Source organism: Nematolebias whitei, chromosome 21 (assembly GCF_014905685.2).
Source record: "Nematolebias whitei isolate Nwh7 chromosome 21, NemWhi1, whole genome shotgun sequence".
Classification (NCBI taxonomy): Eukaryota; Metazoa; Chordata; class Actinopteri; order Cyprinodontiformes; family Rivulidae; genus Nematolebias; species Nematolebias whitei.
The window spans coordinates 31,065,747-31,077,993 of NC_056518.1; the positions used below are offsets into that span (position 1 = coordinate 31,065,747).

Sequence of the window (12,247 nt, forward strand, 5' to 3'; positions counted from 1 at the left end):
CTGGATTACAACTGCTGGGGATGTAACTCGCTGCCGACAAGCGAAACAAATTTGATTACGTCCTAAAGTGATGTGGTGTTTAACGAAACGCTTGGTTTGAATAAACACCAACGTTCCTAAAGCTTCTGATGATGGATGGTCACGATGATGTTTTCAGGTTTGTCTTGAAGTTTTGAGTGAAAAAAACAAATAAACACAAATAAGTCCTCAGTCTCGTCTTTTCCTGCTCAGAGGGACATGTTGGGGGGGAGGGGGGGGGGTGCACGTCATATTATAACTATAATGTAAACTCAGAAGATGTTTTGGGTGATATAGAAGAACTTTAATGGAGCTGAAGCAGAAACCCCGTCTGGTCGATGTACTGAATTGACTCCAGGAAAGTCTTTGACTTGATGTCCCTTGATGTTTGTGTCCATAGACGCCGAAGAGACAAAAACTGTCCAACATCAGTCTTCGTCAAGATCCGTCAAGAACTCGATGGGAATTGGGTAAACGGATGATTTGCAGCAGGCTCTGCCCCCACTCCTGTCCTGCATAAGCCTGAACCCCATCGACTCATTGCAGAGTGGTTACTGGTTCCAGAGCAGAACCATCGTCGGCTATAAAGAGGCGACGTGATCACAAGTGAAGGGGTTGAACTACCTGAACGCAAACTTGCAGATGTTTAACGACCAATTGTTAGATTGGTCGTCCTCCTGTTTACATGTGAACAACTAGTTCTGGATGTGACCAGTAAACTGGTTGATCCACTATGAGAAGGGGCTATTTATAAAACCGAGTTAGTTGCATTTTCTCAGACTAAGTCCATCCATCCATCCCTCCTCTTCCTCTTGTTTTGAAGTCTGGTCGTGGGGGCAGCAGATTGAGCAGGGAGGCCATCTCTTTCCACAGCCACCTCTTCCAACTCTTCTGGGAGGACTCCAAGGCATTCCCAGGTCAACCAAGAGACATAATCTCTCCAGCGTGTCATAGGTCTTTCCCAAGGTTTCCTCCCAGTTGGACATGCCTGAAGGGCCTCCCTAGGGAGGTGCCCAGGGAACATCCTTACCAGATGCCCGAACCACCTCAGCTGGTTCCTCTCAATGTGGAGGAGCAGCGCTCCCAATCCCATACTTGAGGAGCACCCCCCACAGTGTACCTCGAGGAACACGGTTGAATGCCTTCTCAAAGTCCACAAAGCACATGCATACTGGATGGGCAAACTCCCATGACCCCTTGAGGACCCTAGTGAGTGTAAAGAATTGGTCCAGTGTTCCACAGCCAGGATGGAACCCGCATTGTTCCTCCTGGATCTGAGGTTCGACGAATGATCTTACTTGCTTCTGTAGTACCCCTGAATAGACCTTACCAAGGAGGCTAAGGAGAGTTATGTCCCTATAATTGGAACACACCCTCTGGTCCTCCTTTTTGAAGAGGGGAACCACCACCCCAGTCTGCCAATTCAGTGGCATTGCCTCTGATGTCCATGTGATGTTGCAAAGGTGTGTCAACCAAGACAGCCCTACAACATCCAGAGCCATAAGGAAATCAGAGCCTTTTATCTTATCCAAAAGACTGAGGAAGTCTTCTGTGTAAAAGATGAAACATTTCAACAAAGAATCCGTCCAGAGGACCTGACTCTACCTTGTTACATTTGATCAGGTAGCTTTTCTCCCACGATGCACCGGATGTTGACTCTGTAACATGAGTTTGTTCCAGGTTCAAGTTCAAGAATCTTTATTACCTCAAAAGGCAATTTGTTTCACAGTCAGACTCATAAAACATTCATACTAGACAAGATATTAAAACATTAAAATATCGGTACAGAAATCACCCCTGTTCATTTGAGAAACCTGATCATGGCAGGGCTGAATGAGTTTTTCAGTCTGTTCTACGTCTGGGCAGCAGTTACCTGCGTCCAGATGGAAGCAACCTGAACTCGCCATGGAGTGGTGATCAGGATCTGCCAGAATCAGCCTGGCCTCGTTCACTCACCTCGCCTTGTGTAGGTCAGTGAGGTTCTGTAGGGCTATGCCAGCAGTTTTGCTGCACCTCCTGATAATCCTCGAGAGTTTGTTCTTGTTCTTACATGTTAAAAAATCCAACAGCAGATGAAGGTAAGAGTTAAAAGACTTGATAAAACTCGAATAAAATATTCTGATGGAAGTAGAATCGACATTAAAATCTCAAAACTTCAGACAAAAATACATTCTCAAACAGAGACAAACTATATATATATATATATATATATATATATATATATATATATATATATACACAGTACATACAAAAATAAATAAATAAAGCAAACAAAGAACTGAAAGACAAATTAAGACTAAATAAAGAGTGAGAAAGTGAGTTGTTAAAGTTGATGTGTGGTTTTGGGGCTGCAGGTTCCCCCCTGCTGAGGCTGACGAAGAGGAGGAGGACTGGGCCCAGCCGAAGCTGCTGGATTTGGAGCGGACCTGGCTGCTTCCTTCTGGGAGGCGAACCTTCATCCTGACAGCTCCGAGGATTGATTCTCACGTCTCCAACACTCAGATATAGAAATATGGGTCTTCTTTCTTCGCCTGATTATCACCTCCTTTGAGCTGCAGCAGCTTTGTTGTGTGGTGGGTGTGATGGAGCTCCTGCAGGGCCTGATTAGACGTCGTGGACTCTTCTCCTCATGGATGCTTTTCATGCACGCACCTCTCCTCCTGCTGTCTGTTTGAAGGTGACAGACTCATCTAGGAGGCGTAGTGATGGAACAGCAGGACGCATGATGGGCACAAAACACCTGAAAGCGCTTCAGAGCTTCATCAGACTTCTGAGAGAGCTGAGGCACACATGAAGGGAGCTCCTGATCAGGTGAGGAGCCATTATCACCGCTGCTGATGACAAAATGATGGCAGATGTGGAGAGGCTTGGCTCGAGGGCTGAGGGAAGTTCTTTTCTTTAAGTCACACGAAATGTTGCTCATCTCTCGCAGCTTTTTAGATTTAAGAACTCGACACGTCCGTTAAACTTTTGTTTCTTTATTCCAGATGTAAAACAAGCGCTCCTTGAATGCATGTCGCCCGCTGTGTCGAGATGGAAGCTCAGGATCTCCTCACTCAGTTCTGGTTGAACTGGTGGAGGCTGACTGATCTGATGAAGAGGAGTGATGCTGAAGATACCCTCCTCCACATTCTGACTTGTGTCAGGGCTCTTATTCTGAAAGGACAGGAACAAGAGAAACCATGTTCCTCTCTTTCCTTCAGGTTCATCTAAAGATTGAGTTGCTGTTTGTGTCCCGGTCGGCTCTGTGCAGAGTCCACATCAGGCCTGAGAGAAGGCTTGTTTCAGGCGTGCTGTCCTGTCCCTGCCCTGTCTGTGTTCCTGTCTCTGTCCCTGTCTCTGCCCTGTCTGTGTTCCTGTCTCTGTCTTTGTTTCTGCCCTGTCTGTGTTCCTGTCTCTGTCTGTCTCTGTCCCTGTCTGTGTTCCTGTCTCTGTCTTTGTCTCTGCCCTGTCTGTGTTACTGTCTGTCTTTGTCTCTGTCCCTGTCTCTGCCCCTGTCTGCGTTCCTGTCTGTCCCTGTCTCTGCCCCTATGTGTTCCTGTCTCTGTCTTTGTCTCTGCCCTGTCTGTGTTCCTGTCTCTTCGTCTATGTCCCTGTCCATTTATGCATCTGTCCTGTTCCTGTCTGTCCTTGTCCCTGTCTCTGTCCCTCTCTGTCTCAATCCCCGTTATCTGTTTCTGTCCCTGTCTGTCTCTCTTTGTCCCCATCTCTGTCCCTGTCTGTGTTCCTGTCTTTGTCTCTGTCCCTTTCCATATGTCTTCATCCCTATTTCTGTCCCTGTCTCAGTCCCTGACCTGTCTCTGTCCCTATCCTAACACACCTGGTAAAGATGACACACACCTGAGGTTGCAGGTGAGTCTGCATCAAGCCTCACACTCAGCTCAGCAGCACACGTCTGACACATGTGGAGCTTTTTACTTCACTTTTAACTTAAACTAGAATTTAATATTGGGTGGGTGATGATGTAATTGTGTTTATGTGTCTGTTAGCAAAATATCTTTTGAGCCAATGTTCTTAGATTGAAGTGAAACTAGTAAAGATTGTTGTTGCCTCCATCCAAAATGGGAGGATCTTTAGCCCAAATAAATATTTTGAATAAAAATGATTTTATAAAAACTGTTTCCAAATAAAAAATACCTCCCTCCTTTGATTGGTTAAAAAAAAACAGACATTGATCCTTCCTGTGTCCTCTTCACACACAAACTGACTTCTCTGGATGGGGAGATGGTGTTTCAGGGGTCAAAGGTCAGCTGTATTGTGGGGTCATTGGGCACTGTGTCTGGATGGTCTGCTCAGAGTGGGCTCTGCTGTCAGACACAAGCAGCAGGATGGTACCGACAAACGGGTTCATTAGCGACAACAATTTCACAATATTGTTATATTCTAACAACAATACACACAATAAACTACAACAAAGTAATTTGTGTTATTGTCGAGTGCTGATGACACACATGAAGCAGCACCAGACGGTAACTATGTCACTCCCCCATAAAAACAGAACACCGACTCACACAGCTCCTAACAAGATGGCTGCCATGAGTCTCACACAGCGCCGTCAGTGGCCATTTCAGCATCTTTGTTTCAGTGGTCCTCAGAGGACCTGATCTAGGATCTTGTACTTGAACTCTTGTGCTGCTGTGTTCAGGTGCAGGAAGATGAGCAGGTCCACTTCCTGCTTAAAGAAGCCGAGCAAGTCTACTTCCTGTTGGAAGAAGCTGAGAAGGTCAACTTCCTGCTTAAAGAAGCTGAGCAAGTCTACTTCCTGTTGGAAGAAGCTGAGCAGGTCCACTTCCTGCTTAAAGAAGCTGAGCAAGTCTACTTCCTGTTGGAAGAAGCTGAGCAAGTCTACTTCCTGTTGGAAAAAGCTGAGCAGGTCAACTTCCTGCTTAAAGAAGCTGAGCAAGTCTACTTCCTGTTGGAAGAAGCTGAGCAGGTCCACTTCCTGTTGGAAGAAGCTGAGCAAGTCTACTTCCTGTTGGAAGAAGCTGAGCAGGTCCACTTCCTGTCTGAAGAAGGTGACCAACACAGCCTGCCTGCCTCTCTAATCCACAGCTGAAGGTAGGGTTGTTTTTGTACTCCCGTCAGTGACGGGGACAAAGGTGTAGACGTTTGTCCTCCTGAGGTGCAGGGTGAGCTGGACCCAGTGCTGGTGGTGTCCTTACTGAGAACATCTGCAGCATACATATACATCCAGCCAACCTTTATTTAGACGGGTTAATCCCATTGAGCCTCGAGGATTCATTTACAAGAGAGACCTGATTTCAACAAAGAATGATGGCAACGACAACAATAGCCTCCATATTGGTTTCCTATCACAGTAGTAGCAGCAGCAGCAGTAGTATTAGTGGCAGCAGTAGTACTAGTAGTTGCAGTAGTATTGTTAGTAGCAGTGCTAGTAGTTTCATTAGTAAATGTCCGACCCTGCACAGTTCTGTTCTCTAAATAGAGATTTTCCAAATGATCATTTCTGAGATGAAATAATTTAAACAGGTTGTCCTTGTTCCAGCTCTTCTTGTTCTCTGTCCTGCCTCAGGCGTGGTCCCACGGAAGAGGACATGAACTGGACAGAGCCTCCTCTAAGAAGCATGGTCTTCCAGCAGACGGAGGGGGGGACACTCTGAGGAGCAGGTATCAGAGTTCTCTTCATGAAGGTAATTTTTGAATGAATGTGTATTTCTGCTCATGTAATTTCTGACAGGCAGCTGTCTGCAGCACTGAGCGTCTTTACAATGTTCCAATCTGTTGGTTTGGCGTATTCGAGTACAGCCGGCCAGCGGTGCACGCTGTGCTTTCTACTACGCACTCAAAACATAATTAAATTGAATTAAATCCAGCTGAAAAGGTTGTTTTCTGTGGGGGGACATGATGTTCTGAGGTTTCCACATGCTTTATTAGTGCTGCAGAGACCTCTGACTGCATTTCATTCTGCTTCAATTTCTTTTTTGTTGTTCCGCCGTGGGACTGGAGATGTTTGTGACAGTGTGCACGGGGCTGCACAAAGGCTGGCTGGGTTAGGGTTAGGGCACCGTGGTGGCTGGTGAACCACGAAGGTGCAGTTGGGAAGAATCAAAACAAAATGAAATCACTGTTCAAGGAAAGGTGTTACAATTCTGGAAGTGATACGAATCACATGGACTCTACGAGAGTCTCACAGGAAACTAACAAAACAAAGGAAATACTGCTCAAATAAGAGTTTAAATATTTTATAGAAAATGTTATTAAAAATTTTGCTTTGAGTTAAACATGTATAAAAGGAGTTTCTAAACTCCCATCCATCACCAGGACGGAGTGATGTCTGTCCTGCTGGCTGAGATGAAAGATGGAAACAAGCTGCAGAGCCTTAATTCCAGATTATACAGGTCAGACCTGTCTGACAGCTCTGTCCCACAGACAGACTGAATGTCTCACAGATGGACAGCTTTGTCTCACAGATGGACAGATCAGTTTCTCTCCATCTAAACTTGTTTGTCTCTGAGAGGTTTACAGTTTTCAGGTGACCTACCTGTGGGTCTTAGTGACCTGGATCTTACGTCACGTCTGGTCTGATGTCTGTGATCTGTGTGCAGGAGGAGGCTAAGCTGCTGCAGGAGCTCCAGAACCACCTGGACTCACCGGAGAGGAGACTGGAGGTCTGGCTGCAGCTGCTGGAGAACCCCCCGTCAGACCAGACCGGTGAGAGAGACCACCTGTTTAATGTTAATTTAACTGAACTTGTCTGATTCATTTTTACACCAGTTTGTAACCTGTTTAAAATAATTTGTGTAATTAGTTGGTGATTAATTAAAAACATTAAGTTGTTCAGTTTGTGAATGAAGCCCTGAGACCAGAGCCTGGACCCAGACCCAGACCCCTGAGCCTGGAGCCGTTTATTCAACCGGTGATAAACCGCTAACAGAGAACTTTAGTGATTCTGTGTCTGAATCTAAATGAGTTTGAATCTAAATGAGTTTGAATCTAAATGAGTTTGAATCTAAATGAGTTTGTCTTAATCAGTCGTCACCTTTGAAAGCAGAGCCAGATAAATTTATTGAAGCTGCTCAAAGGAAGTTGAAAGGAAACAAATGAGTTTCCTGATCTCTGTCTTTGCACCACAATGAAAAGAAGCAGGAAGTAAATGAGCGATGACATCATCTCTGAGTCCTGGCTCTGACCTCAGAGTCTCGTTGTCCTCCGTGTGTTTCAGTCGGACCTCCTGCGGCTCAGCAGCCTGTCTGCTGACCCGGACGTCCTGAATGAGCTGAGCCTGACGCCGGAGCCACTGCTGCACACCACCTGCAGCACCTCGACCACCGCTGGCTCCACGCCTCCACCAGGGCCGAGGAGGCCTGCAGGTCAGTGGGTCGACAGGTGGAGGAGGGATATTTTATAGGAAAAAACATAACTAGGAACTTCCTGTAGAAATGTTGAAGGCATCTGACCTGAAAATCCAACATTCATCATCTTTATTCCTTAAAGCCAAAAAGAACTCGGCACTGCCTTTAAGATTCAGCCAAGCTTTGGTGTTTGAAAAGATTCATAAGAAGCTGAAACCGGATTGGACAGATTGAAGGAATCATTGGACTGACGTCTGCAACTGATTCTCTGGAGGCAACCTGATTCAAGATGGCTGCCACAGCTGGTCAGCTTTAGCCAACATAAACATGGCTGTAACTCAGTCAGTTTACACATACTAAGCTGAATGTTGGTGTGGTAGTAGCTGAAAGTCATCCCCAAAGCAGACTCTAAAGTGTTTCAGATTTTTCGGTGATCAGAAGGTTAAAACGGTCTTCTGAAGGTGAACCGTGACCTTTGGTCTCAGACATTGGTTTTTCAGATCACATTATTGGTTGGGTTTCTAATTATCTCTGACCAGATGCAATGTGTTCAACACAATGGTACTTCTTAAAGTTATTTAACTGTCAACACCGGGGTACCACAAGGCTCAGTCTTAGGACCCACTCTCTTTACAATCTACTTAAATAATGTAGGTCAGATCATTCCTGATGCACTCTTACATTTATATGCCAACGATACAGTACCGGTAGTTTATTGTCGAGCTAAATCGGTTACTAAGGTTTTCCAGCTTTTACAATCTGCATTCAACATCATCCAGTCAGATTTGTTCCGTCTCAAATTGGTGCTAAATGCTGATAAAACCAAAGGGATGTTGTTTTCATACAGGAAGTTGGTACCAGCAGTCCTTTCTCCTACCTTATCTACGAATGGAGTTTGTTAATTCCTACAAATACTTTGGTTGATGCACATCTCTCTTTTAAGCCTCATGTCGAAAACTTGATAAAGAAATTGGAATTAAAACTTGATTTCTTTTTCAGAAATGGATCTAGTTTTACTCTGAATGCTAGGAAACACCTTGTAACGGCCACTTTCCTTCCCTCCATTTATTGTGGTGACATTATTCACATGAATGCCTGCAAGCCCCTTGCAGATGTTGGACTCTGTCTATCATGGTGCACTAAGATTCATAAATGGCATGCAGACTCTCCCACTGATTTGTGTTGTGTTGTGTGTACCTCATCTGTTTTTTATTTTATTTTTTAAATCAGGTCTCTCTTGAAAATGAGTCCTTGTGACTCAATGAGACTAACCTGAATAAATAAAGTTTGAATGAATGGTGTGTTTGGCTTTGCAGGGAGCAGCAGACGAGCGGGAGCTGGATGGACGTCCTGCAGAGGACAGAGGACAGTGTGGACATCACCGGTTCTTACAGTGGCCTCAGGAAGCACCTCGGTGCTCACAGGGTATTAAACCCAGGCAGCCTCTCCATGATCAGCTCGTTCAGAAGCAGAGATGATGTTGTGTTGTGGTGTTTCAGAGGTTCCAGGTGGAGCTCACCGTCGCTCAGCAGATCCTCCGCTCAGTCATCAGACAGGCTGTGCAGCTCCTGCACACAGTGGAGGTGGAGGACAGGTGAGGAGCTCCGCCCTCTAAAAATCTACACAAAGCTTTGGAGGTCATTTCAGACACACTACGTGGACAGCTGGGGACCACAGGTTCTGTTAAATGGTTCAGAAGCATGTTTGAATGCTCCATCATCCAGGTAGACAAATCACAAACAAGGGTTAAATCAGGTCATCTGGGCAGTTTCTTTCTGGGAGAAACGTTTAGTGTTTCATCCGAAGGACTTCATCAGTCTGAGGCCTGCCAACCAGATCTGTCTTATATCACCTTGACGTGTTTCAAGCCAGCCCTCTGGAGTTCCCAGAAACTTTGGACCCTTTTTGCATGTGCAAAGCCAGTTTCTGGGAATTCACAGAAGGCTGACTTGAAACACATCAAGGTGATATTTATTTACAGATCTGGTTGGCAGGCCTCAGATTGATGAAGTCCTTCGGATGAAAGACTAAACGTTTCTCCCAGAAATAAACTGTCCAGATGATCTGATTTAACCCTTTTAGTGTTCTGTTAATGGCTCTACAGGGTTTAATGAGGAGTTAAACGGAGCCTTCACTTCCTGTTTGGAAGCTCAGATACAGTGGAAGTCGATGGGAGTTTGGATGTGTGACCTCTGACCTCTGAGACGCCATCAGTCCTGCAGCAAAGACACTCTGGGGGGAGGGGGAGATAACGGAGACTACAGTTTAGTGGAGAAAACTTGCCAGAGCGAGAAGAGTTTGTTAAAATGAGGGAAAGTTTAAAGTTATTCATATTGTTGAAATCCTCCATGCTCAGATGTGATTGTGTAAAATAATTGTGTTTAAGATGTGAAAGCAGCAGTTCACTTCCTGTGACCCGTTTCAACTCTGAGCGATGGTTCTGCTGTGCTGTAGATCCAAACAGGACTGGGTTTAACCCTCGGTGTTTGTCTTTGGGGCCGTTTTAATAGTTTCTAGAGAATTTAATCTCCGTTTTTGGAAGTTCTGCTACTAAAGTAAAAGCTCAGTGTTCCTGATGGTCCTCAGGATTTTGTGGGTTTTTGAAGCTGAAGGAGAAGCAGCAAGTTTAGAACGAAGACTTAAATTTGACGTCCTTCGTGGTTTACATCAGCCAGGAGCTTTACTTTTAGTTTGGATGACGTTACTTTCAGTAACTCCAAAGGTTGGTGTGAATGCCAGGTGATCAGTTTTTATGTCCTCCTTCCTTCTGACCTCCTAACGTTTGTCTGGTCCAGGAGGGACTTGGTCCTGAAGCTGGCCCAGCTCCAGGAGCTGTGGCGGGGGGCGGTCCAGCGAGCCGACCGCAGGAGCTCCACGATGGAGGAACTCCTGCAAACCTGGCATGTTTACAGCCGAGGTCTGAAGAAGCTGCAAACGTTCCTGTGGGACACACAGACCCTCCTTCCAACGCGCTGCAGCCTCTGGCAGCTCCGAGTCTTCCTGCAGGACCTCCAGGTGAGATGGACTGGACACAGGATCAACCAGGATCAGGTTCAGTTTAAACTCCCCAACAGAGTTGAAACTAGTCACATGATCAAAGAACAGGAAGTTGAAGATGATTGGTGGATTTTACAGCTGTCAGCTGATGTCAGAAACACTTCACTGCATTTACATCAGAATGAGAAGAAGTGATGAAAACTGATTAAAGTTACTTGGAGCTCCTCCTCAGAACTCTGATTCCTGCTCTCCTCAGGACATCGAGCGGCTGTTCCAGAACCATCAGACCACGTTCCTCCACACGCTGGAGCTGGGCCGGCAGATCTTCTCCATGGGAGACCAGGAAACCCAGAACCAGCTGCAGGAGGAGTGGGAGAACCTCCACAGCCTGCTGGAGACACGGATGGACCTCACTGAGGCCATCATCAAGGTGAGCAGCGATGACTTCCTGTGGTTCCACTGAGGAACGGTGTGACACGGTTCTTTTTGTTCAGATTCGTCTGAAGTGACATCTGAACCCGGTCTGCTGTGGTTCGGATCTAGTGATCCGTCAGCACTCAGAGTATGCTTTGGAGACAACTCTCAGCTACTACCAGGCCAGGTTTTAGCTCAGTGTCTATAAAAGTAACTGAGCTTTAGCTGTTTTTGTATTTCCTGTTAGTCAGTCAACGTTGGTCCTAAAGCTCTTGGTGGTTTGGGTTCTCCTTGTGTCGTGGCTGCAGGTGGAGGTAAACACTACTCTAAGTCCACCTGGACTTTTGGTCTAAAGATAAAGACGTGGTCCATCTGTCCCTCAGGGCTGCAGACACGTTAATCCAATCAGCTTTGATTAATGAGCCTCAGAATGTTAGAGACTAAAGAGACGAACTGGTTCTCACCGAGCCCCTGTGTGTTTCTGTGTTCCAGAACTGGGAGCGCTGTGAGGCCAGGATCACGATGATCCAGCTGCAGGAGCTGAGGAGCGAACTGGACCCGCAGCTGTCAGATTCTGGTTCTGACACGCAGAGTGAAGACGCATTCAACAAGGTTCCTTCTGCTCGCAAACACACCTGTCAGTCCTCGTTCAAAGGTGTTTCATGAGGACTGGACCGACCCGTTTCTGTGTAATGAGACCTGGGACCAGGTGTACTGCTGGACAGCTTAGATCCTCTCTGGGGTTCCACCGGTTTGGTCCAGTCAACCCCAACACAGAGCGAGCAGACTAGCACTCCTTAAGGAATGCATGCAGCCTGCTCAGAGTTCCTTTAGCCCTCAGAGCATGTGTTCGGGGTGACTCCCAGCTACTACCACAGCAGACAGTACACTTAGCCGAACTATAAAACTGTATAACCGTTAACGACACGTTTGGGTTTGCTGAAGTTAATTTGTTTGACCCAAACCTTCTGTGGAACTAAAAGCCTCTGAGGGGCCTCAGACTCAGGTTGTTTGATTAGTGGTCGGTTCTGATGAGTCCTGCAGGTTCTCAGGTCCACATTAAAGTTTCTATGGTGTCACTGACCTGCCCTGTCTTTAAACCAAAGACCAAAGGTGGCCTGACCCTAACCCACAGACCAAATGTTGGTCTGGACCCCTTTACACCACAAACCACACGTGGTCTGAGGGAACCCATGTTCACTGCAACTTCAGGCCCCTCAGAGCTGGATTTAGTGCAACCTGGTCACTAAAAATCATTTTTAATGGCAAGTCTGAACAACTCCTAAAAGTTGCTTGTGGTTCTGGTCCTGGTTCTGGTGGCAGCTTGTGGATCTGGTCCTGGTTCTGGTGGCGGCTTGTGGTTCTGGTGGCAGCTTGTGGTTCTGGTCCTGGATCTGGTGGTTGCTTGTGGTTCTGGTCCTGGTGGTTGCTTGTGGTTCTGGTCCTGGTTCTGGTGGCTTGTGGTTCTAGTCCTTGTTCTGGTGGCAGGTTGTGGTCCTGGTTCT

General features: G+C 46.3%; 1 protein-coding gene across 1 annotated transcript in view; it reads left to right on the top strand.

Annotated features, from left to right (window-relative positions):
* Positions 1-10,579: 10,579 nt before the first annotated feature.
* Positions 10,580-12,247, top strand: part of LOC119427239 (nesprin-2) — a 33,754-nt gene continuing 32,086 nt past the window's right edge. The window contains exons 1-2 of the mRNA XM_037694820.1: positions 10,580-10,758; positions 11,235-11,354. Coding sequence (XP_037550748.1) covers positions 10,660-10,758; positions 11,235-11,354 — 219 coding nt within the window. The 5' untranslated portion in view covers positions 10,580-10,659. The remainder of the gene's footprint in view (positions 10,759-11,234; positions 11,355-12,247) is intronic.